This window comes from Poecilia reticulata, linkage group LG9 (assembly GCF_000633615.1).
Source record: "Poecilia reticulata strain Guanapo linkage group LG9, Guppy_female_1.0+MT, whole genome shotgun sequence".
Lineage (NCBI taxonomy): Eukaryota > Metazoa > Chordata > Actinopteri > Cyprinodontiformes > Poeciliidae > Poecilia > Poecilia reticulata.
The window spans coordinates 26,369,861-26,395,921 of NC_024339.1; the positions used below are offsets into that span (position 1 = coordinate 26,369,861).

At 38.3% G+C, this 26,061-nt stretch overlaps 1 protein-coding gene across 6 annotated transcripts; it reads right to left on the bottom strand.

Moving 5' to 3' along the window:
* On the bottom strand, nt 1–19,688 carry lzts1 (leucine zipper, putative tumor suppressor 1). Of its 6 annotated transcripts, none has more exons than XM_008418954.2 (10): nt 19,611–19,688; nt 19,417–19,506; nt 8,422–8,756; nt 8,205–8,333; nt 3,638–3,782; nt 3,166–3,557; nt 2,907–3,080; nt 2,620–2,751; nt 1,502–1,696; nt 1–1,247 (listed from the first exon to the last, which is right to left on the bottom strand). In XM_008418954.2, the coding sequence occupies exons 3-10, from the start codon at nt 8,650–8,652 to the stop codon at nt 726–728; spliced, it is 1,920 nt and encodes a 639-aa protein (XP_008417176.1). In that variant the 5' UTR covers nt 8,653–8,756; nt 19,417–19,506; nt 19,611–19,688; the 3' UTR covers nt 1–725. The 6 variants fall into 6 exon arrangements, with proteins under 6 accessions (XP_008417176.1, XP_017162246.1, XP_008417178.1 ...); XM_017306757.1 differs by lacking the exons at nt 19,417–19,506; nt 19,611–19,688 and adding exons at nt 11,649–11,715; nt 11,999–12,388; XM_008418956.2 differs by having other exon boundaries at nt 8,422–8,656; nt 19,417–19,686.
* Nucleotides 19,689–26,061: the final 6,373 nt, after the last annotated feature.

Genomic DNA, 26,061 nt, shown 5'->3' on the forward strand with positions numbered 1-26,061 from the left:
CACAAATAAACATCTTTATTGGCAAGATAAATATACTAAACACTAAAATGCTGTAAGAAAGGTTACATTTTACAAGATCTATAGACTGACAATAATATATTAAATGTGCCGTTTTTTTGCATATACAAGTATTAATTTTTTAGGGTGAAAACACACGACTTATTAAAGGTGACTAAAACATGTATTTTAGGTCAATACTGTTTACAGCACATTAGTGAAATAAAGGGAAGCATTTGCAGATATGTGTGCTTATTTGAAAAGACTGTACAGTTCAAACGTTTTGCTTAAAAGAGAAACTGGCGGAAATATACAGTGAGAGACAGATCAAGATTAATCAGTGCTAATTTATAACAGAAGACCTTGTTGTCTTACTGTCATAGAAGGACATATTTAAAATGATCATGATTACTCCATGGTTCTATAAGACATTATTATTAACATATGAACACTTTCTCTGAACTAGTAAGTCAAATTAAAACCACAATTGTTCTTGTTGGACAGAATAAAAAAGAATCAAATATAAACAAAAAAATCTATCATTTACTTTTAAACAAATAAGAACAATGTGATAATCAATAACTATTCTCAGTAGCACTGATTATGCTATAATACCCACATTTTAATAAATAAGCTAAGCTATAAAAAAAACAGTCAGTGCTTTAAGTAAGTGTCAAACTGTGTTCATGTTTTTAGAAAAGATACTAATGATACTAAGGCTGCTTCTGTCAAATCTCTGTAGCAATAACATCCTCATAAGTTTGTAACCCTGCACTGTATCTGAGGTCCAAGCCCAGCTCTGTTCGGTTCTCCAGCTCGGCCGTCAGCTCCTTCAGGATCCTCTCCAGGTCTTTGTTCTTCTTGTGCATCTGCAGGTAATTGATCTGGAGCTGCTTCTGGTATTTGATCACCCTGTCTTTCTCCTGGTTCCAAGTCTGCCTCTCCAGCTCAAAGCTGCTGACCAGTTTCTCCTGAGCATTCTTCTCCTCTCTGAGCTCCTGCTTCAGTCTCTCCACTTCTCTTTGGAGCGAGCCGGTGAAAATGCACTTCTTGTTCTCTGACCCTCGGACCTGGTCAAGGGAGTCTAACTCCTGGATTGAATTTTTAAGTTCAGTGCTTTTCTGCAGCTTCTGCTCTTCAGCTGCAACAAGATCCTGTTTGACTTGCTGAATGTCTTGCTCCAGTTTGCCAACGTTGTCTCTCAGAAAATCGGCCTCAACCTTTTTGCGCTGAAGTTCATTTTGGCACACCTAAGCAAAAAGGGAAAAACACAACTAGAAGATTATTGTTATTATTTTTGTTAGCTAATAATTGTTGAACCTAGTAAAGGTTCCCTTAAATGTAGAAGTGAGGATGGTATTTATTTGTTACGACATGAAAATTAAAAAAAAAGAAAATCCTATTTTGGCAGGTTACAGTCAGATTCAGGAGCAGGAAAGTGGACATTACTTTAAAAATAGAGAGTATTTTGTGAACATCTGTGCTATAATACAACTGTACGAACCTCAACCTCTCTGGTGCATGAGTGGAGTTTGTCTTCATAGTCCTTGTTCTGTTGCTCGAGCCTCTCCACTTTTGCTGTGTTTTCCTTTAGGGATGCTTTGAGACTTACAATCTCATTTAGCTTGTGGCTCACGTCCGCTTGGCAGTCCCTCAGTTGCTGCTTCAATAAAGAGATTTCTCCTGACTTCTGACACACCTACATTTCAACAGAGATGATGGCGATAATAAAAGAAGGAAGTTAATTTTGAAAATTTGAATTTGGAAGACAATGGAGAATAGTTAAAGCTTTTCCTTAAACTACAGCATATTTTAGCAGTGGCAAGGTATATTCTGTGCAATTGTAGCTCGATAATATTGTAACCTTTACAGTATATAGAACAATAAAAATTATATCCTCTCCAATCAAATTTTAGTATCTATGTGTGCATAATCTGCCCAGGTCCTTCAAAATTGGTAGAGCAGGCCTTCGTTCAGCAAGCTTCTTTTTTGGAACAGTTGACTGTAGTATATAGGTTTGTACTTGTTCTAGCTAGATTTCTTGTTTTAAAAACAATTGCATTCATTCTCAATACACAAAAAGATGCACCATGTACTTTGTACACAGTGCTGTAGGTGACACGTTTGACCAGACATGGTAGAACAGAGAAGAACCAAACAGCTTATTGAATTGTAAACTTTGGAAATAGTTAGAAGACAAAAACAACTTCCCTTTTTATCCAAAAGGACAGTCATTTATTTTGCATTCACCAACATGGTTCTCGGTTCAAGACAATACAGTTTGGAGTCAGTAGGGGGCACCTTAATGGCTGGGGTAGACTCTGGTGGTGCTCATTTCCACACTGTGACTGTCGTTGCTTTTACGTCTGTAAATGTTCCCAAACTAAAAATTTCACTGTCTTGTAAACAAGCAAAAAATGTATTCACTTTATTTCAGCTAACTCGACAGCAGTGCACAGCAACAGGTGAGGAAAAGGCTGTCCCATGTTATTCTACGCTGCCAGGAGAAAACTATGGTCCTCACAGAAGTTTACTCAATCATAGTTTTCTTTAAACCTTGGATCTTGCAACTAGCCTATGGCTACAGCCATATCGGCTGACATGGCTACATATGCCACTGACCTCCCACTGGGTTTCCTCGAGTGTTGGCACGAGCTGGGTGCTCTCTTTCTCATATGACCTCAGTCTGAGTTCAACGAGATCCTTCTCTCGCGTCAGCTTCGAGAGATCTTCCTGGAGCTTCCCATTTTCTTTCTGCAGACAAACACAATTCCCACTTAACAATTTCCTGCAGGATATACACCTCCCAGTGCTTTGTTTCTCAAATAAATTAATGCATCATTTGCTGCATCATAACTGGAATTGATGAGGCTTAAATAGCAGAGCTGAGGAGTCAGGTTGGAGCTGACCTGGAGGTAGCAAACTTGCAGTTGAAGAGCCTGGTGGGTTTTTGCATTCATCTGAGACACTTCTCGCAGCTGTGTGGTGCACCGCTGCTTCAGCCCATCCATCTCCTCTGCGCAGAACTTTTGTCTCTCCTCAAACAAATGACACGTTTCTGCCTCCTTCAACTCTAAACTTACCTGTTGTGAAGTTAAACAGTCAGAAATGAATCGCTCACAGGCTTATTTTGATCATGCTGGGTGCTTCTTTCATTAAGTTTAGTACCTGCAGCTCCTGAAGTTCATTTTCCCTCTCCAGCAGTCTCTGTTCTAGATGCTCAATCAGCAACTCATCTGTCGTTATGGGGGACCGGATCCCACCTGCCGTTTCTGAAAGAGTTCTTGGTTCGTCTGCAGACAGTGGGGAGCCAGCATCCTCATTAGCCTTAGAAGCCAACCCTCTGCTGCTTAAACAAGCCCTGTAACTGCTTTCGAGGTTTGTGTTATTTCCATTGACCCATGGAGGGAAATTGGGCTGTTGTCCTTTGCAGAGGCTGTTTAGCAGAGCTGAGCTCCCATCATTCTGACTGACAAGGCCTGTGGAGGCTCTTAGACTGCCACTGGTGCTGTGGGTAGGGAGGCTAGACATTGAGTTACGCCCAGAGTCAGAGAGAGTTCCTGAAAGGCAGAAATAACATCACAATTATTTCTTGTCATTTAAATTTAGGGCAACGTTTTACCAGAAGGCTGACAAAAACCTAAGGGGTCTTGTTTGTGTCCAACAGTCGGAGTGCTTGCTTTCCTCATGGGACAGAGGACGTGGCCAGTCTCTGCGGATGAAGCCGTCGTTGTGTTCACCGACTTGAAGGCGGTGGCATGGACGAGCGATTTCTCAGCAGGAGTCTGGAAGAGTAAAAGAATTCCTCTTAGCTGACAGCACAGCAAATAGGATACCATGTTAGAGAAGATTTGATAAATGACGCTCTTATCCTTCAAGCTAAAGAGTTTTTAAACTTCTAATAGAGTTATTTTTAGAAGCTGGGTCCAATAGAGTAAAATAATGTTCTTTTTTTGCCTTTCATTGTGTCATCTCACATCAGAAATGGAACCAGTGATGTACGGAGACCTGCTGTACTGTAGGCTGACTCTTATGTGAGCCACACAGTTATAACCGCAAGTAAATTTCTGTGTATTAGCTAAAGAAGTAAAAACTCCTTTTTTGGAGTGAACCAATAGTCCACATGCCCCATCTGTGCATTTAAAGGCTGTCACCAGCAGTACCACAGCACCATACCTCCCCTCCTGCTCTTTCTGTACTCCTCTCCTCCCCTCTGCAGCCTACATCTCCCCTCCATATGCTGTCTGAGCGAAGATGAATAGCCCCTCTCCATGATATTAATAATATGAGCTATTGCTGAAGTGTAAGAGGCAAGGCTTGTGAGCTCAGCATTCCTTCTCACTGACTTCATGGCTGGGATGCCTTTTTGTGGTTTTTCTTTCAAACTGTCAACTTCTCCCCAACCCTCGATCTCTCTCTTTCTCTTATCCCCTTTTGTCTGTACTGTCCGTCCCCCGAGGAATAAAGACCTATTGAGGAAAATGCTTTTGCTTATGTGTTCCTGGCACAGAAAGTGCCTCTCAGAAAAGATCGGGGCATTCTTAGGTCATTAATCTCGATGATTAAAACACTATAAAGATCTAAGATAGGCTATGAGAAATGTCTGTTTTTTATTAATTATTATAAGGCCTTCTGTTTATTCTTTCATTCTCCACATGACTGCATGACTTGTGGAACTTCTAAGAATATGCTTTTTAGAAATCGAGTCAGATGATTTGTACCGTTCTTAAGTCTGAATGCTAACTATTAGGCTAATAATAGCTAGCTGTAGCTGAGTGTAACAATTGACATTTGACTGAATTAGCCCTTTTTATAGCAACAATTTGCCGGGTCAGCGTATTTCAGGAGACCTCAAATGGAACTTGAGGTCTGAAGTTCCAATGCATTGGGAAAATGCACATAACATGTAGACTCAAAAACTATAGAATATTTTTTTGCTGGTTCAAAGGAGTTTTACATAGACTGTCTTAGAAGAAAATTATTTAGCATGTTTTTTGTTTTTTAAACTATCTTTAATTGGGACTTTGGATGCTTTTAACCCTTATGTGTAGAAATGGGGTCCAACCGACCCCACACACGTACAACTTGTATCATTTGCCAAAGTCCTCTGCGTTTGCCTCAGTCCTCACACGCACAAGGGTTAAACCTGTGCATGGAGTGCACCTAAAAATGCCACCACATAATTTTGGTTGTTTTATCATTTTGAAATATTTTCATGCATAATTTATTCTATTTTCTTTTTCCCAAAAATGAACAAATTATATTTTGTTTGCATTTCGGCATTTTAATCTGCCTGCATCTATAGTGCTAGTCCTGAGGTTGGGATCGGAGTGGCGAAGCGGAACATTTGGTTGGGGGGCGTTGCTTCCGGGTTGGTTTTGGGGCGGAGTTCCGGTTTGCCTCAAAAGCTATCTGGATGCTAAAGGCAGCGCTTCAGTTGTCATAGCTGACTTCTATTTTATTATCCTTCAGGTCAGTAGACGGTGGAAACACACCAGAAATACTCTGTGAGATTTTTACCTCTTATTTGACCAGTATATAGCACTGTGTTGCGCTTTCTGTGCACCGTTTTGCCAACAGTTGCCAGTTTTATCAGGCGAGAGTTAAGTTGGAGAAGGCCGTGATATCTTACTAACTCCGGGTTTTAAGAGTTTTATTTTGCTTTTTTTAATAATATTCAGTGCAAGTTGCTTGTTGACTCATAAAGTAGCTCGGAACATGAGAGTAAAGTGAGTCCAGCCAAAGTTAAAGGTAGATAAACTATTCTTTGTTCATGAATTGTGGGAATTGAGGTTAAAGGTGAAACAATGCTAAGTTAAATTATGTATTTGTTTTGTAAGTCTTATTCTACTTTTGATCAGTATTCAGTTAAAATCGGTGTGCATTTTAATGCTTGTGCCAGTTAAAATAGAGCTAAATGAAGTAAAGCTTTAAAACTGTTGATTTTTATAGTGTTTGACACACTATGCCTTGGTTGTCTTCATCTAAGTGAAGAATCGAAATGTGAAAAGGGTAATGTGTGAAGTTAATTACTACCTGTGAGAAAAGTAAGCCAGATTTATAAGACAATGGTTATGTAAAACATTAATACTGTACACTGTAAAATATTTGTTTGTTCGGTCATCATTGCTGACTTCTATTTTATTATCCTTCAGAATGTGCTCATTACTGTTATAGCAGTCCTGACACTCGGGACCCGTAACATACAGATGTGTCAGGTGTAGCAGGGTTTGATTTTTTGACTTGGTGCAACTGAGAATGACAGATAGTTTGCTTATATTTTGTAACTGAGATCAAGGCTTCGTAATGATCTGCCTACAACACTGACTTAGTTATCATCCAGCCCCTTTGGCAAATTTTGTAGAATGACTGGAGTCACTGCCCATTTAAAAGACCTCATTGTGCTTTCCAGTCTGATCTCTTGAGCAACACTTTCTCACCTTATTCTTTCCTCATGAAGCCATCTATTTTGTGTACAACATTAACCCTTCAGTGAAACACTCTCACATGATGCTGCCAATCCCTAAATTTCACAGTTGGGATGGTGTTCTCGGGCTTGAAAGGAACCTTGTTTTTACTCCAGATATAATGTTTAAAACTGTAAAACACTTCCATTTTAGATTTATCAGACCATGATGTTTCTCTAAAAATTATAGAATTTCTTCCCAAGCAAACTTGCAAACTTTGATCTGATTTTTATGTTGCTTTTGAATATGTAGTCTTCCAGCTCATCTCAGTACAAGACTTGTTTTACTGTGACTAATGACTCTTACCAACTTTAGTGAGCATCTTCAACAGGACTTTTGAATTGCGTGATACCCACATTCACTATACATTCATCTCTGGGACACAGATCCCGTTTCCTTCCTGAACAATATACACTTTATTGCTAAAACCATTCATGCACCCATCCAAATCATTTAATTCAGGTATTACAACCAGCTTTATAGCCACAGGTGAATAAAATTCTGCAGCTATGTATGCTCTGTTCTCAAAATACATCTGTGAAAGAGTGGCTTACTCGCAGGAGCTCAGTTAATTCAAGCATGGTACATTGATGGGATGTCATCTGTGAAATGGATCCTTTCATTAAATTTCCTCTCTGAAATCCCATGGTCAGATGTTTGTGGTATTATGAACAAAGCAAGCACCAAGTACAGCATAGAAAAATCACAGAGTGGGGAGTAGCACTGCACAGTGTGCGGAAGTCACCAACTGTCTTCAGAGTCAAAACTTAAATGCAATGCAAAGTGTTGAATGCATTAGTATAAAGCTTGAAGGCTCTGTACTCTAGAGACCTGATCTACATATTGACAAACCATGTTTCCTTGTCTTGCAATCCAATAGATGAGGCTTGCCAATATATTTTGGACTGCATTTTGCCAACTGTAAAGTTTGGTGGACAAAGGATTGTGGTTTTGTGTGGTTGGCCCTGAGTTTTAGTGAAACAAACTCCTGATGATATTGTACACTGAGATTGTAGTGTACAACACGATAGTTTTATGCTCCTGATTCTGTGGGAACAGTTTGGGAATCATCCCTTTCTGCACCAACATAACTATCCACAGTTCACGTGGCCTTAAAGCCTTTGCATTAAGAGTGTGATGATGGTAGTGTGTATGGGGAGAAGCGACCTATATACTCACACACATACATATATATTTACAGTGATGCTTCCACCACCTCCCCTCCCAAACCCTGGCACCCCACACCACACACACACACACACACACACACACACACACACACACACACACACACACACACACACACNCACACACACACACACACACACACACACACACACACACACACACACACACACACACACACACACACACACTCTCATTCCCCCAGGTGGGTTGGTGGCTGTTCATCTTAAGCTCGGTACCCCTACCAAAGACCTGGGAGCTTGAGTGTCCATTGCAGTCTCTTTGGGGGTCACTGCCCTGAGAGTTTGAAACTGCAAGATAAGAGGTTTGTTTTTGCATGTGTGCATAACATCTGCAGCCTCATTAAACAAGGTTTTGCTGATTGGTTTTCAAGTATAAACCTTTCAAGGTGGTAGAGAACCTTTGTGCTAGCCATGCTGGTTTCTTTAGTTGTGACTGAGAATCATTGAATGATTCACGGATTGGCATGTAAAAGTTCAGGTAAAGTATGTTTTTTTAAAAATCAATGAACATGCAGGATAATTCCAAACTCACCCTTTCTAAAAACCTTCCTGGCATGAACAGCAGTTTTGGTTGCGATCGTCCATCAGAGTCCTTGTCTCTACTCGCAACGTCTTCCAATGATCTCTCTCTGTGGTGCGTAGACCTCTGTTTATGGTTCACCTTAAGTCACACAAAAACATTTCTCCTAAAACTGATGTTTCTGCACATACCGTACAAGGAATTCTCACTCATACTTACAGTATCTTACCTTAATGTAAAAGAAATCTTCACTTCTTCCTGACCTAGAGTGGGAGAGGCCTCTGGAGTGATGAGTGGTGGAAGAGGAACTCTGAGCAAAGCCACACTTCAGTAAGCCATCAAGATTGCACCCTCCACTCTTCCTGTGAGTATTTGTCCCCTCCTTTAACCGATAGTCAGAAGCCTTGCAGTGCTTGCTGTTCAGACTGTTTCCAGCAACAAGGCTGCTGACGCTACCCATGGTCCTGCAAGCACAGGTGTCGACAGGTCCAGATGGAAAACTTACAAAGAACTGTATGGGTGACACGTCTCATGACACCAGAAAATTTCTGACATTGGCCTCATCTGTGAGACAGAAAAACAAACAAGACAAAAAACAATCAATATATAATATGTCTATGCTTTGTTGCATGCTTAAAAACAATTTCTAACAAAATGAAAATAATAGTATTCTTTAGTTTTTCTATGTTTATGGAAGGTGTTTGAAGGTTTTTCTTTGGTCTTTGGCTGTTTTTTTCATAAATGTTCTGTACAATTCAATTTGGGCTTAGAAGGCAAGACATTTGTACAAAAAATTAGTTGTCAGAGCTAACAAACTACCTACTGCACACAAAAGCCTCTGAAAATCATGTATTTAAGAAATAATTGGAAAAAAAATCAATCAGAGACCTGAAACAGGACCTGACAGATGCCTCATCCTATAGTTAATCATCCACTCCAGGAGAGATTTTGGTTTGAGATCTTTGACATATTTTTCTACAGATTTATTTGAAGGAATTATGTTGTACTTGTGAAAGGTTGTTCATAACAATATAAAAGTTGTTCCTTGCTAAGTTATCTGTTGTATTTACTTTGTGCACACACCAAACTGGCTCATTCTTTTGAGTTTAGGTACATTTTTAATCTTGATTGTTTCAAAAGACAGAGTTACAGTTTTGCACAAGTGAGTACATACTATATACTCCTCTGGGACATAAAAACTTTATAGTTACAGTTCAATTACTGTTTCTAGCCATCAGCGACGTCCTGACATTGTTCTGGCTGATATTTGCCCACTCTATTTATCAGAGTGGGCAGATCACATTTAGATTAGCTAGTTTACTGAGAGGAACCAAGCTTTTAAAGGTGATTCATTCATTTTCCAAAATGTTGCATTTTGGAAGCTATTTCAGAAGGTTAGTATTACCTTATATGTCCATTTCTGAAACTGTTTTGATGATGGTGTGGGATCATTTTCCTACAACCAACTGTAGCCAAGTTTCTGATCAAAAACTGCCCCCTTCAGATAAGATTATTTTGATTTGGATGTCCAAGAACAACAAACATCCAATTGACAGACACCTATATTAAAAACATAAAACAATGAAACTAGAAGTTAGAAGATTCTAGATTAGAACATCACTGTCATTATTCACAGTAGACAAGAGTTTAACATCAGCAAAGGTTTAGAGTAGAGGTCTCCAAGTTCAGTAATTCAGAGCCACTGTCCTGCAACATTTAGATGCCCCCCCTGGTCCAATACACTTGATTCAAATAAATGGTTGATTATACTCCCTCAAAAAACTTGATGATTTTCTGAGGGAGTAATCCAGCCTGTTAATCTCACTTGCTTTTGAACCAAGACTGCATTTCAAAGTTGTTTTACTCTTGGCTCATAAGTGCTATGGTTGAAGACTCTTGGCTTCAAGCATAGCACCCTCTAAGATGAATTCTCATCAGCTTAGAGGGTGCTAATGAAGAAATCGCCAATGTCAACAACAGACTCAAAAGTTGCAATTATCCACAAGGACAAGACAAATAATTTCTGGAAAGATTTTCTATGATCAAATGAGACAAAGATTCACCTCCTTAGTCACAATAACAATAACAATAATATTTTGAGGAATCAAGCTAAGTCTCAGTGCGCTGGTAACATCATGGACCTGGCTAACATTAAGCTTCTGGGAGGCTCTGACCCCATAATGCAGTATTGAACCCTCTTGAGATTTTAAAGAATTAATGGCAGGAAACAAACCAGTTCTGCCGCTCATTGAAGTTGTATTTTGTACAGTCAGTCTTCCAAAGAATAGGAATACAGCAATTAAATCATTCAAATTCCTTAAATACAATAACAGTAACACCAATAATAAGTAAATGTTAATGTCAGAGCAGAACTGTCTTAAAAGAACACCAAGAACCATTTCTATGAAAATGTTTAGGTGATCAAAAAACATCTAGATTAAAAAACTTTCAAATATAGAGGCTAAAGAACACAGTTAAAAAAGATGACTGTAAAGTATACCGGACATGTCAACAGAAGATTTTCTTCCTTATTGACTCTTCAGGTTATTTATTTTTATTTCATAGTATTTGCTGCTATTTAATGCTAAAGCACTTGATGAGGAAACGGATGTGTTTGGATTTACATAACAAACTGGCTGAAATTAGTCCACATTGGCGTTTTGCCTAGATTTGTGCACCTAGATTCAAGCTGCTGCTGTAGAATTTCACAAATAACCTTTTGGATGACCTTCCTGAAAACAAACTGGCCACCAAGCTAGGCATCACCAACTCAATAGTTGGCTGTAGCTGCCCTCCGAGTGACTTATGGCAATGACAAAACACCATATATATATTTTTGTTACTTATATCAATATACATTAATAAGATGTTGGTAAATCTCTTTACAAAGATTGCTCTATATGTATATATCATATGGAAATTAACTTTTAATGTAGTTTTAAGGCATAATTATCAAACCTAAAAATATAACTCATTCATACTAACTCTTTGAACTAAATTAAGCTTGTAACCAAATCTGCGTCTGTATTTTTTGCTTAGTTTACCAACACATTTATCCATTGAATTACCATCATTACTATTCATGCTGTCTCACTCTCTCCACCTCCTTTTGCAAAGCAAACAGATCACAGATGTTACTATCATGATCTCTAACCCACAGGGGAGAAGTCAGCTCTGTGGGTGAGCTCTCGTGGCAAAGGGCTTCTCACTGCCTGGTCTCTGCTCTTTGAACCACCTGGTCCTCTGGCTTTAAGTATTTTATAATAGCCACAACAACAAAGCACGGAACATATTTGTGTACACTTTATTTGACATGGGGTTGCAACCTAACAGCTTTCACTGTCCACTTTCCTGAGCACGGTGTGAGAAGGAAAGTCTTGAACAAAGGCACAAAGAGAGTTGATAAAGACTTTTATCACCCCGAAACAAAAGGAGGTGAAAGATGTAAAGACGAACCTCATGTGTCATGAAGAGAATCACAGCACCATCAGCAAGACTATGTAGTAGAAACTATAAAAAAATTCTGTGGAAGTGAAAGAAAAGTACAGAAAATTTCAATATATTCTAGAAGAAATGAAAATGAAAAAAAAAAGAACATGCTCAGTCACTGTAGACAGTTAAAATTACGACCTGCACAAATATACTGGAAAACAGTCTTCCCTGTCACTCTGGTAAACAGTCTCTGACATGGCTATGGCTTACTGAGCCTGTCTGCCACTAAATCCACAGATCCCACTATCACTCTCAGATATCAGCAACCGCCCCTGACAATGGACCGGTGTAATGAAACAATAGATTTTACTTACTGCCAGGCCAAACTAAGCACCCATCTCTTGCCAAGCCCCTACAGAGTCATCCATCCAGTCCTGAAGGAAACAAGCAGCCAGGCATGTGTGTATGTATGAATGGACGAAGTGCAAATACAAACACTACCACCCCGGCCAGGAGGGTCTGCTAACCGTCCAGATAAAAGGGGGTGGGTCTTCCAGCTTGTCTAGTCAGCTTGTGCCGAGTTTTGCATCATAACTGATATGGAAATTCAGTTGTGTATCTGTGTGCACCAAAACGAGAGTGTGTGAGAGAAGGAGACCTCCCACTCCTCCCTGGGGAGCTGGTGTATAACATGTGCTCCCATAGAACCGGCGTGTGCCGCTCAAGTGATTAACTCCCAGCTTTCACAAAGGATCTTTTACACCCTCAGTGCAACCCCCCCACACCTTCTCTCTGCATACTGCCCCGTTAGTGCATCGAGTAACTGTGTAATAACCATTCATCCCTCCCTTTCCCTCATCCTGTTAGTCCCTCCCTCCACCCATCCATCCCACTTGCTGCCCTGCACCCACCCTGAATAAACAGTTCATCTGAAGGAGGAAAAAAAGGCGCTTGCCCTCTATCTTTTCGCTCTTTGTCTGCTGAAGTGTGCTGTCTTTGTGTAAGCCCTTGTGCGGTATTTGATGCATTCTCTCCCCTAACAGCAGGACCATATTTGAATGTTAAATAAATCACTACTACTGAAAATTACTACTGTTCCAGACCTTTAGAACTCATGGGTTTTTAGACACTTTTTTGTGTCTCCACAAGTTCAACACAGACTAAACTCTTGGTAGAGCGAAAGTATAATGTAATCAAAACAGTAAAATATAGAATGAAAAGCAACCCTATGAAGAAAAGAAAACCACCCTCCATTTTTGTAACTCAGATAAGTTAGCAAAAATACATTTGTATTTAAAAGATTTGTAGAGAATTGGGTAAAATCAACTTTTTTAGCTTTGTTTCCAAAAACATACCCTTAGCTTTGATTATTTCATACATGTTTGAGAAATCCTAAAATCTCCCATAGCAACCATTTGGGGATGTCTAAACACTTGGTCTCACTGAGCACCACATTTTCCACACTGCCTCTCCTTCTTATAGAGCACCTCTTCCCTGCAGCTCTCCCTCATAACTCCTTCAGACTAGCGCCAGCAGCAATTAGCACCTGGTGGAACTGTGCATCCGCTGAGTTCATCATATGAAGTACTTCTCAGTGCAACTCAGGTAAGAACGTTTTTAAATGCTTAATGGCGAAACACTGTTGTGAGGATGTGCTGAAGGACTGACGGAAAGAGCAGGAGCTTCTTAAAGAGACAGATACCCAGTTTCAAGGTGTGAAATTGCAAAGTCAAATTTAAGTCATGTTTTATACATATATATAATATTTTTCTAACAACTGAAGGTAACACACTTGATTGTGCTATAAAATGGCACTAAGGGGCTGGAAAATACATAATATTGCCCTTTTAAACTATACACTAAAACGCTCTTTTAAGTTGAGCATAGTGAATTGCACTAAAGTTTCTGTGATGTTACATCAGATCGTCTGAAGCCTTTATTCATAAAATGTTTGCGGAATCTTTTGACCCACTTTTTGAGTACTCCCCAGTATCTCTGCTTCAGTCTTTCTCAGCTGTACTCTTCACTCACCCTTTCAGCTGGCTGCACTTGTTCTGCGATCAGTTCTATTGAAGGCTGTTAGTCTGAACAGTAGCACTTCCACTCACTTGCTTTTCGCAGGTAGTTGTTTTCACATCTATTTGATGCAAATATATACTTGATTTTGTGTTTTCTAGGATTCCAGTTTTTTACGTGATAACAATAGGTTTGAGGTACCAGATTTCAAGGGGCATTGTTTGATTCAGGAACTCTAGTGAAGTGGGGATGCGTGTATTTGTGTATGTGTGGGCGCTTGCATATATCTAATCTCATATCTGACTGGCTCCAGGTCTGTCTTTGTCTGGACAAAAGAGATTTTTGTTCACTGAATATCTATGTGTTTGTGAGCAGAGGAGGGACTGTGTGCATGAAAGTGTGTGTGTTGGGGGCAGCATGGGTGGGGGTGTCGACCTTGCTTTTTGAGCTGCAGCTGATCTGCCTGACACAAAATCCTGAACCCCCCCTCAAACACCTCCATAAGAATTGCTGACAATAGACCCTCTGCTAGCCAATGAAAGACACACACTGTCAAGCGGCATGGCCAATTGATTAACACAGACAGTAATAGGCAGTAGTGTGTCAGAAAGTTTGTGGATTTATACCTGTCTAACAATGACCATAAAAACCTGTTGTCACTGTACCTCTGTACACCACCGCTATGCCAGATGGCATTGCTTTAATTCACACTGTCTATATGGTAATTGCTAACAGATGCATGTATAATCTATCTAGTTCAATGTCTGTTTTTTTAGGTCAGTCTCAGTTTATTGTTCTTTGTGTATGTCTGCGGTCTCAAGCATGTCTTGAACTTCATGCAACAGTTGTTTTGAATTAAAGTCCAAATTTAAAGGCTTAATCTACATAAGCTTTTGTAGTTGAACTAAAATATTTTTTGTTTTATGGAAATATCTTTACTAAACATTTCGGACTGAAAACCTCAAGCAAATTCAGACAAAATTGCCATTTTGCATGATTCTGAAAACTGGCCCACGCTGGTTCAGTCAAGGATCAGGTTCCCAATCAAGACAATCTTAAGTGGTTGAAGTCTTCCCGACTAAACTCGTGTCCTGATGCCTGTAGTTGGTCTCCCGTCTGTCTGTGAGATTTTTTTCCCTAGTTAATTCCACACAAGAAAACACATTGAAGGGGGTTATTGATTAAATTAGCATTAGCCTCCCACTTTATTAAACTGCTCCACATGATAACATTATCACCTGCAGCAAGACAGGAGTTTGTTGAATAGTGTGGATAAAGGTGCTGATAAAGATATAGGGATTGTTACGGAAATGCCCATATCTTTAAACATACAGTGTTGGCCCACCCTTTTGCTGCTATAACAGATTAAACTGTTTCACTATGTCTACAAAGTTTGTGTGTGTCATGGTAATTTTTGATATTTCTTTGAAAAGAGCATTTGTGAGGTCAGACATTGATGTTGGGTGAGAAAGTCTTGCTTGCTGTCTAACTGCTTTAATTCATCCAAAAAGCCTCCTACGGTTCTGTGCTGACCATTTAACTTCCTCCACACAAAACCTTCTGTTGGGGGAAAAAAATTTGGATCCATATCACATAGAAAAAAAATCCTGATAAGCTTAAAAATTCCAGTTTCATTTTTTATCATTCTTGAATTTCAGATTTGACCTTTGCGACAACCATCTCCCTTTAGTAACCCCAGAACTGCCTTTCACTTTACATGGGTACAAATTTATTTAGAAAAAAACAATTTAAAGTTGATTGATTTTCCAGTAATGTTACAGAAAGTCACTTTCCCTCATAAAATATATGAGAAAATTCTACAAAAGAAGAGTAAATATCATTTACTCTTCTTTCAAAATGGGTTGCTAATTTTAGCTTCCCAGGTGGAAGAATAAAACATAATTAATTTATTTTCTAAACATATTGAATGAATAAAAAATTTTAATCAAATATTTAACAACCAAATATCTGAATAGCTTAATAAGTGTAGCAGTGTTCTACTAATATTAGACTATGCTGTACAGTCACATACAAAATGCTGCACATGTTCCTCCTGTTGTGATGTAACACATTAGATAACTGCAATCAATCTTGTTCACAGAAACTAACCAATGATTTACAGGTACTACAGAACCTCCCGCCCGAAGGCACGACAGCACAAACTCAATTAAAAACTTAAAATTAGAAGAACAGGAAGCAGCTCATGTATGACAACAGAAAGGATACAATCCTGGAGACTGAAGGGCTGCTAGGTTGAATTATTGAGAGCTAATACTCTCTTTTTTCTGTCATTCTCAATAGCCTGTCAAGGTCTCGCTGTCTCTCTTTCTCTTTTTTTGTTTCTCTCTCTCTCTTTCTGTTTCTGTCTCTCTCTTGCACTGGACTGATGTGTGGATGAGTAATATGGCCTCCAGCAGAAAATCAACTAAGAATGAAGTGTGGGTTAGGGACAGTCATCTATCTTTCACTTTCACAGATAACATGTCTATCTGGCGACCAACTTCACACTCCCCTGCACTTGTGGCTGCGCACGCACACGCAGACACACAATGGCATCCAATATCAGCTAATTGGGTAATCCTTTTAGAGCATTGTAAAGGAGATTGAGCATGAATGGGGCTTCAGTGGTGAAGTGCAGAATACCAGACACTCATTAGTGCCCCAGAGTGAAGGAGATGGAGTACCAGGCACAGAGTGAGGAGCACGGGCAGAAAGAGTAAGAGACAGAGATGGAGAGTCAGGGAGGGTGAGGGACATTTGTATTCTGTGCGGCTAAACTTGTATTATATATTGATAACTGCTGCCCAGCATACAGTCAATGTTTCCTCTGTTCAGGGTGCGCAGAAAGACTCAATCCTAAGCCAGGGAGTAAACATTTATAACTCATTATTTTGATCTCAGCATGTTCTGCTGCAGGCGTATAACTGAATCTTTGATAAGGGGCCAGCTTTCAGTGAAGGACCCTCCTGTTGAAATTAGATTGCATTCAAACACCGTTATGTGCATCCAGATGAGACATTAGGTCGTCTAAGCGATCGACCTCCTCGGGTGTTAATAGATAAGGAGGTTCTGTGAATTACCGGCCAGATTTGTGTGACTGACGAAGTAGAGGTTCTAAAGTGCATATATTTGCATAACCTTGTCAGTTAGGATAAAGCTGAAAATGCATTTTAATGGAGCCTAAATGAGAGCATTTAGCCCTACAAGAATGGGAAGGAATGCAGAAAAGTACAGAGAGTCCTGAAGTAAAAAAAAAAAACTGAAAGGTTTTAAAGTTTTGAAGTAATGCATCTGCCGCTACAAAATATATTATTACATCAGGCCTCCTGAGGGTAATTTACAGTTATACAATGCACTAGATGTCCTAAATGGTTATGAATAGATGTATTTCTCTGGTTTGCTTCAGCGGTTCAAGGTCAGCCCTGCTGTCATAAAATATTTATTTATTGAGCATTTCTTCCATCAGAGAAAAGTTGTTGCAGGAGCACTGTACCAAGAAGCCTTATTTTTAGACATTCTGGAGTATTCTTCATGCATTAACCATGAATATATACCGTTTTCCATTACTTCTGTGAAATAAAAAGGGCTATGGACACACTGAAGGCCACATTTCATAGCTTTATGCAATCTATGAGCATGTGTGTGATAGAGGCTACTGAATAATTGTCACTGAAATGCTCACTAAAAATAATTTTTGAGGGTTTGGAATATTAATAAAAAAAATTTGTTGCAGTTTAAGATAAGATTTTAAATGATATTGGTTCTGTCAATTTCTATTATTATTTTCAGCTGTATAGTAGTTGTATGTAAGGGTTTGTACGATTAAAAGTTCAAAATGTGGCTGTAAAAAGTTCACAAATTTAATAGCATCCAGCTTTAGCTAGTTTAGCAACAGCGATAATTGCTAGCAAGCCTAACTTCTCAATCCTGCCCAAGTTAATTTTAATGAACAACTAATCTGAGTTGTTGTCAAATGGATTACAAGCCATAATAGATTTAATAACTTAATTAAATTTTCAGAAATATTTGATGCCTTCACTTCATGCTGCCGAAGAGAGAAGCGAGCTTCTTTACCATGGGGTGTTTGTTAGTGAATGGCAGATTATGATTCTCACAGTTTGTTTATTTTGTACGTTAGGAAAAACTGGATGAGCAAAATTAGCTGCCTATGCATGCGTGGAAAAATGTTGCATCCACGCGTTCAGTGCGAAACCCCACATGTCTAAAAGCTAAATTTTAGACTAATAATTTAAACAAAAATAATGACTTCAATCCAACCAAATTAAATACTTTCAAATTTACAGACTATGTTTTGTTTAAACTCAAAGTTTTTCTTGTCAGTCCTGCGCTGCAGCCAGTTATTGCTTATAACAATGCAATAATAAATTTTAATTTACACATTTTTTTTCCAATCACAAGTAAATGAAGTTTTTTTTGTAATTTCTAAACTTTTATATGTTGGCATTTATCTGACAATCACAAAGCCCTCTCTCCGCTTATTAAAATTTACTTAATTAAATACTGTTGTATCCCAGAATGGTGATATTCATAATGTGGTGGAAAAGAAGAAATAATGATTTTTCTGGCACTGGGACCCTCTGACCTGCAAGCTGCTGACTCTGATAAGGTTGTCATTCTTTAGCGCAGCCTTCCTCCCTTCCTCCTAAGCTGTGTGGGTATGCGTGTATGTGTATGTGTGTGTGTGTGTGTGGCGTAATATGGGAGTACAATGTGCTCACTTTCAGTCTGTATCATTCCGAAAGCAGCTGGAAGTATGTACTGCATACGATACCTGTGCTCAGCTCTAAAATCAAAGCCTAAAGGACCTTCGTGATGCCAACTGTAAACTGCACAAAAACTCTGCAAGTTAGTTTAGCATTATGGAGTCTTCTACCTGGCAGGAGGAACTGGTGTTTGAGTTTTATAGGATGTGCAAATCCTAGCAGAAAACGTTTATATCAAATGACGGTTAGCCTCAGTGAGATCAGGGGATGCTGCACTTCCCTGACAGAGCCTTCAATCATGAGAGGATGATGCTATGTTTGGTTATCTGGGACAGTTATTTTAGGTCTTCTTTAGCAGGTCATTACAGCTTACACTGATTGTCATTTCCTACATTAATGAAGCTAAAGGCTTAAATTGTGTGTAGAAATGAGGGATAGACCATTTTGCAAATAAAATACTCATATCTTCTTGAACTCTACAGTTAAAGAAAACATGTCTGCCTCTGTATGCTTGTGATTCTGTCCCTTCCCTGTGGTTAACTCTACGTAATATTACAGACCAGACCATGGAAGGACAAGCCTAAACAAGTGGGTTTTACTTACCCACACACTTTGTCACAATGCGGAGCAATTCACAATCCCTACGTGTCTGAACATATTCCTTGGTGAACACAGGTATGACATTGCTGTCGTTTTTCCCCCTTCTTTTGTGATTTACCACAGCAAGCAGGAGTATTTAACAGCAGGAAAATGCGTTAAAATCTTAATTCATGGTTAAAACATCTGAGGTTTCTGTAAATAATGAGGCATTTTAACTAAGCTCCATATTGGGTCCTTGATAATTAATATAAGGAGCTTAAAGTTCAGCTAAAAATCAAAAAGAGCGATTCTGACAATTTGTACACTGAAAGCAGCAAAGAGCTAAGAGGGCTCTAATGTTAGAAAACTTTGAGCAACTAACAAGCTTGAAACAAACAGACTCTGTAACGATTTATTCCATTTTAAATCCAGTCAATCAACCATACCTTCAAGTCCCCGAAGAACTGACTTACCTCCATTATGATCTGTGTGCCCTCACAGTAGCGATCAGTGCTGCTGCCACTCTGGACAAACACCCATTAGCTGGATGCAGACTTGGAAAGCTAATGTGAAAAAAAGAAAGAAAGGAATATCTGCCTTTATTCTCTCTTGGTCAACTCGTCACTCTGTTAACAGCCGTTGGTATGTCACAATCAGACCGGCCCACCTTCCTTCCACTGAACACTGTCACATTCCTCCATAAACACACTGCTTCCATTTCTTTCCTTTCTATCCTTGTTTCCTCCCCTCCTTAACTCCCTCCCACTTCACTCTGAACATCCACCTCCCCGGCTCATCCTGCCTCCCATTGTTTCTTCTTTTTTCTTTTGCCTTGGTCATCTCACATATACATGTCTTATTTGCTGTGCATTATTTCAGTGCTATTTTCCTATTTAAATTAGCTGTTCTCGTTCTCTTTTTTTTAACCACATTCTTTTCATTTTCACCTTGGATTTCGCCTTCTATTTCTCTTTTCTTGCCAGGAAATTACTTCAGTCTCTACATGGATAAAGGCAGCAGCTCATCATCCCTGGCCAAACTTCTAAGCCCTGCACTCTTTATGCAGGATGAATATATATATTTGTGTTTAGTAAAAAAAAAACAACAAAAAAAAAAAACAAGTTAAAGCCAAAATAAAACATAAAAAAAGCAAATAATTTTTTTTTTTTTTTTTAGCAAAATCTTTACTTTAAAGGCAAAAATTTTAGGATGTTTTTTTTTAGATTTTTTTTTAAAGTACAAAATTATGAAGTGGATATAAAAGGGAACAATTTGTTTTAAGTTTACACATACAAATCTGAAGAGGTTATTATATTTTTCCCTGTACTATGAAACCCCTAAATAAAATCCAGCTTAGCTAAGAACCTTCTGAAATAAAATAAAATCTAGATGTTTTTGTAAAGTCAGCAATAGAGAAAACCCAGTAAACATTACAATTTTACACTGAGTGTCTCTACACCGTAGAGGCACTCTACCAGATTTGTGGGCACTCTTCCAGATTTGTGGAGCATAGAAGCTGAATCTGCTTCTTTATGTTTGGTTCTAGTTCTGGGGATGCAGAGCAGAACAGAACCAGAAGACCTGAGTGGTCTGGAAGGTTGGTACAACAGATCTTTAATATGTTTTGATGCTAAGCCGTTCAGTGGCTGATAAACTAACAACAGTATTTTAAAATCTATTCTCAGTGCTACAGGGAGATTTCCAATTAGTTTAAATACTTGAATTTAAACTAATTCACGTATTTAGTTTAAAAGTAGCTCATCTTTTGCCGCCTGGCAAGTTTGAAGGTCTGTTATGCTTTGTTTTACTCGTACATCAGTAGAGTTCACCAAAGCCTTATCATAGTAGTGTGGAGGTTATAACCCTTAGAGAGAAGTCTCTGCAGAATACCCATTTCGACTCTCGAGCACATCCAGCTATTTCTCTGCCTCAGCTCTTGTTTTATCTGTCTGTATCTATTATGTTCCCCCGCGTGCCTGTCTTTCTCTCGCTTGTTATTTTCATCTCTCAACTCTCAGTCCTCTTTTACTGTCTGGCCTTGTTTCTTGTTTTAATCTTTTGCCTCAAAAGTCTCAACAAGTGCTGCATCAAAATTCAAAAAAATCAAAAGTTGTCGTCTCCCTGAATAAATACAAAGACGAATAAGGTTTGAAGTTTCGTTTCTAGCTGTGAGTAAAAATACACTGTTGCTCATTACCATTCGGGCATGTTTGCTGGAGATATAAAGACTTCCTTTGGTGTTCCTGGTGTGCCAATTTGTCTTGAAACGATATCCTGCCCTTTAGACTGGGTAATGATATGTAATCAGCAGCCGGGAACACAGCCAGTTGTTTGTGTCTGTGCTTAACGGTGTTTCTGAGCTTGATACTAGCGTGTAATTTCAGGTGAGGCCAAAGAGGATTTAAATTATGTCATATCAATTCTATGTAGCAATATTTACCTTTTTTATGTTGCGGCTTAGTGTGGTGAAACCTTTCTTCAGAGTGAGATCATGACAAAAACAAGAGAATTTCTGTCCGCAGCTGATAAACTTAGCAGTACTAAGTATACTTTCACATAGAAGCTTAGTTTGAATGTTTTATGTACGTTTGAATTTGTAAAAAAAAATATAGATTTAAAATTCCCCTTTTTTGCTTACAAAAATCCAGCCTTTTATTTGAGTACATTGATTCCAGACTATTAAGGGTTTTTTCCCCCACAAAATTACCAGTGGGACCACTTATTGGGACCTCTTTTACATCAATACATCTTCCAGCTACTTTTTGCCAACAAGGTTAAATTCCCATCTTTTCATGAGAAATTTAATCAGACGAAGGCGAATGCTGCATGCAAAGGCGTGTCATACGTAGCTAGAGGTCAGAATGGCTGAGCGGTTTTAGGTGCTGGGTACAGGTTGCAGTCTTCCTTAGAGTTGTAGGTAATTTTAATGGTTGATAACATGTTTTAATTTTGTTGCTTTCAGTAGAAAAATGCCTTACTTGTTCTCTTGTCTTTCCCATTTTGAAATGCAGGAAAAATGGACTCTCGTGTGATGTAATATTTAAACCCCAGAATCCAGATCATCAGCTGCTTAGTAAAAAAAAGTTCTTATACATTTTGGTTAGCTGAAAACAAATGGAAAATAAATAATGGAGGCTGTTGGAAGTTCTCACAAGACAGTTAAAATTTTTTAATAAATAATAGATTTTTTTTCTCTCCTCTGAGCTTCAAAAACTTTCAGTGTGACATTTTGCTCCTGCAATAAAAAGTGATTTTAGTCGTCATAGACATTCTTACCACAGGGTGCCAATAAATGTGCGGTGGAATATAATCACTGTTCCTGTATGCCACTAAAATTTCAATTCTGAAAAAAAAAAAAAAAAAAAAAACTCACTGAGAAATGTTTGTGCTCACTGCCAAGTAAATGAACTGCAGTTATAACTCACATAAGTTTTGTGTTTTCTAGGCTAAAGCCGTCGCAGTGAGCTGCAGAAAACAATTGACTTTTTATGTCGGATTCACTCATCCAGAACATGATTTCTTTGCTTGGCCTATCATTATTTTGCTGCTCATCTTTAGTCACCCCCACAAACACACTCACAGATATAAACTCGGGGATGCAAATCAATATTTTGTGGAATAAAAACACCAGACGCAAAGCTGTTGATCATGCTGGAGAAACATCGACCTTTGTTTGGACCATAGCCAGAGGCAAAACACAGTCAAGAGCCATACATGTGCAGGTGCACATATAGAAATTTTTTTTTGTACTATTTTTAAAACAAATATTTTAACAGTAAGTATGAAATGAGCTGAAACTGAGCGTGTTTTTTTTTTTTTTTTTTTTTTTACAAAGAATGCCAAGCATGTATGCTCTAACTTTACAATCCATACGTTTTACATAACCCTGCTTAATATTTACACAAAGTATCTTTTGCATTTTGGCAGCTGAATAAACTTTCTAAAGAATCTGTATTGAAGTCATGATAGCAGGATCTTTCAGAGGAATCAGACAGGACCTATGTGCCTCATTTTGCAAATATTTAAGCATGGTTCAGAGAAACATTTTCTCGGGATTTTATCTTTTTCAAAATAATTTGTTTAGTACCTCATGTGATACATGGCCTCAGAAGTCGAAGAAGTGAGGTAAACATTTGCGAAATAGATTTTATAGCTGGTTTGATTACTGCATAAGCACAATCCATATTACATTAGGTTTATCTTGACAGCAAATGTATATTGAAGTTTGCATTTTAGTGCTTTAACACACACACACACACACACTGTTTTTTTTTAATTAGCAAAATACAACAATTTACATTCTTTGAAAGCTGGCTTGAACATAGTGACTTTAATGTCTCTCTCCCTCTCTGCAGAAATTCACCTGATGATTGCTTTTACTCAAAATCAGATTAAGACTATAAAATATTCAGTTGGGTCTGAGAGGTTGCCAGCATAAAATTATTACACTTAGCAGATTAACAGTTTGCTTTCAGAAGCTCATACTATCAGGATGGAGTGGCGCTCAGAAGAAAATACCTCCAGAAAGAAGCTGTCAAGTATTTGACTTAAGTAATTCTCAGGGGAACACAGTATTTGTACAAATTCCAAATGGGAACACTTCCGACTCCAAATTGGCATCCACGCTTTTTTTTTTTTTTTTAACTGAATAAGGTATTAGCAGAGAAACTGTCAGAAAAATTCTCCTTAAGTAAATTGACATCAGCAATTTACTCAAGCAGTAAGTAAACTTCTGAAAATACAGCAAAGGAGCTTTCAAACTGAAAATATGATAAAAAGAAAATTGTTTAAAAAATAGATATCAACTTAAATGCATCTATCTCTTACTGATGAAACTTGTGTGCTCCAATTAAAGCTCAGAAAATGTTACTTGGTCATTTTTAAAAGGTTGACGTGTCCAAATTTTTGACTGGTGTTTTTTGCAAATTGTGTCACACTGTCTTGAGAACTTCATAGTACAAAAGTACATGTTGACCTTTAAATTCCATCTCATAAAAATCAAGTAATAGAAAAAAAGTATTCTCTCACCCACACAAATCATTGAATTCAGGTGTTGCAATCACCTTTATGTTCACAATTGTTCAAGATAAAGCACCTTGGCATGCAGACTGCACAGGATGCCACCTCTGCAGTAAGTCCAGCTGTGACATTTTCTCTTTCTTAATTATTCCACAGTCAACTTTTATTGTTACTTAAATACCAAGTGTGTAGAGGTCAACAGCTTAATCCATGATAAATAGTTTCAGAGCTTCAAGTGGCATGTGGGCAACTTGAATTAATTTTTACCATTTTAAGACAATCAATGCTGTTTTTTTTCTCTTCCATCATCTTTCTTTCTCTCCTCTTCCCTTCTTTGCCCTCCTACCTGCTCCATGTTTTTGATTCTTTGGAAAGAGAAATAGAAATATTCTTTATTGCCCCTCAGTGGGGAAACTGAGGTGCACAAGTAGCAAATTGATGCAGATTGAAACATGTACAATTGCACAAAGGTAGAAATATAAAAACCGAATGTAAAAAAATAATTTATAGTATGACAAAAATACAGAATAAGGAGCTTTTTGGTTGATTTAGCACTTTAAAGCATTCACTAGCTAATTAGAGACCAAATACAACAACCAGATATACAATTTAACCTCAGAAAATAACTTTATACTATTTAAAAGAACCTTAAATATGCACTTTAAATGAAGGGAAACTGAAGCCATTGTGTTTTGACCCAAGCATTTTAAAATTAACTTTTTTTAAAGTACCGTACTCTTAAAAACGCAAATGAACTACGTGTTTTTGTGAACCGTAGAGGTAAAATACTACAAAAACATAAACCTGGCTTTGAAAACAAAGAATTTCCCAATATAGTCACTCTTCAGCACTATAAAAATATCCATTACAGAATGGTCGTATGAAGTGCAGCCACATTTTTACTCTTTTTGAAAAACCCAAATGGTACTCATTCCCACGTTCTGTCTTTTTTTTTTTTTTTTTGACATCTTTTAGCAGTTGGCTATGAAGTTCTTGAATTAACACATTTCTTTCCACATATCACAGATTGCTGCAGCATCTTTTTAACCTTCCTTATGAAATTACATATATTAGTTTATGTCTCTTTAAAGGCTTTCATACTGGTTTGACACATTCTGCTATGAAAACGTTGCTAGTTGTCACAAAATGACAACTGTTCAGTTTTCTGTTTGATGCATGCCAAAGCGTAATCCTCCAAGGCATTCTCAATTCTAATCTATGAAATGGCCATGCTTTAAGCTGAGGAAGAAAGACCGCACTGCGTCCTTCTCAGGTCTCTCCTTCCCATGGAATTGGCAGTGGCCATCTTCTCAAAGAAAAACAAATGCATCACAGAGGAGGAAAGAGGCACTGGATTTTAGCTTATCTATACGCTGCCACATATTTTTGGACATACTGAAAAAGAATCTTGGTACGAGTGTCACATGTCATACTGTATATGGTTCCAACCACCATCATTAGGTACACCAGTTCAGTTTCTTTTAAGAATGCGCCACAGCCAGCTCAGGTATCTTTTTACACCTGAATTGGCAGGGGCCGTCTTCTGAGAGAAAAATAAATACATCAGAGAAAGAAAGAGCTAAACCTAAAGCTAAGGAACATAAAAGGTAATCTTACAACAGCTTGAGAATTTTGAACAGCCAAGACCAAATTAGATAAAAGAAAAAAGAAAAGAAAATGTAAACAAACCAACCAGTCATATGGCAGCAACTACATGCATTTAGATATCTCTTAGGTTTAGAGAGAAAAAGAAAATATGCACTGAGCAGCAATTGCATGGAGGAAAATGCTTTGCTGATGTCAGAGGTAAGCTGAAAATGGGTAAACGGCTTTGCAGTGATAGAAACTTAGCAATAGCACAAATAACCATCTTGAGCCATCTTTGAATGCACACCCTGTTGATCCTTGTAGCATATGGGTTTCAGCCGGATAAAAACAAACTGGATGCTGTTTCTGTCAGCTGGGAGCAGCACACGGAGGATGCAATTTGCAGAGAGTGACCAAAAATTGGCATTGATGGCTCTGAAAAATATAGTCTTGTCCAATGAATTCAGCTTTTAGACTAAGAATTCTGTGTAGAACATGGAGACCTGGATTCA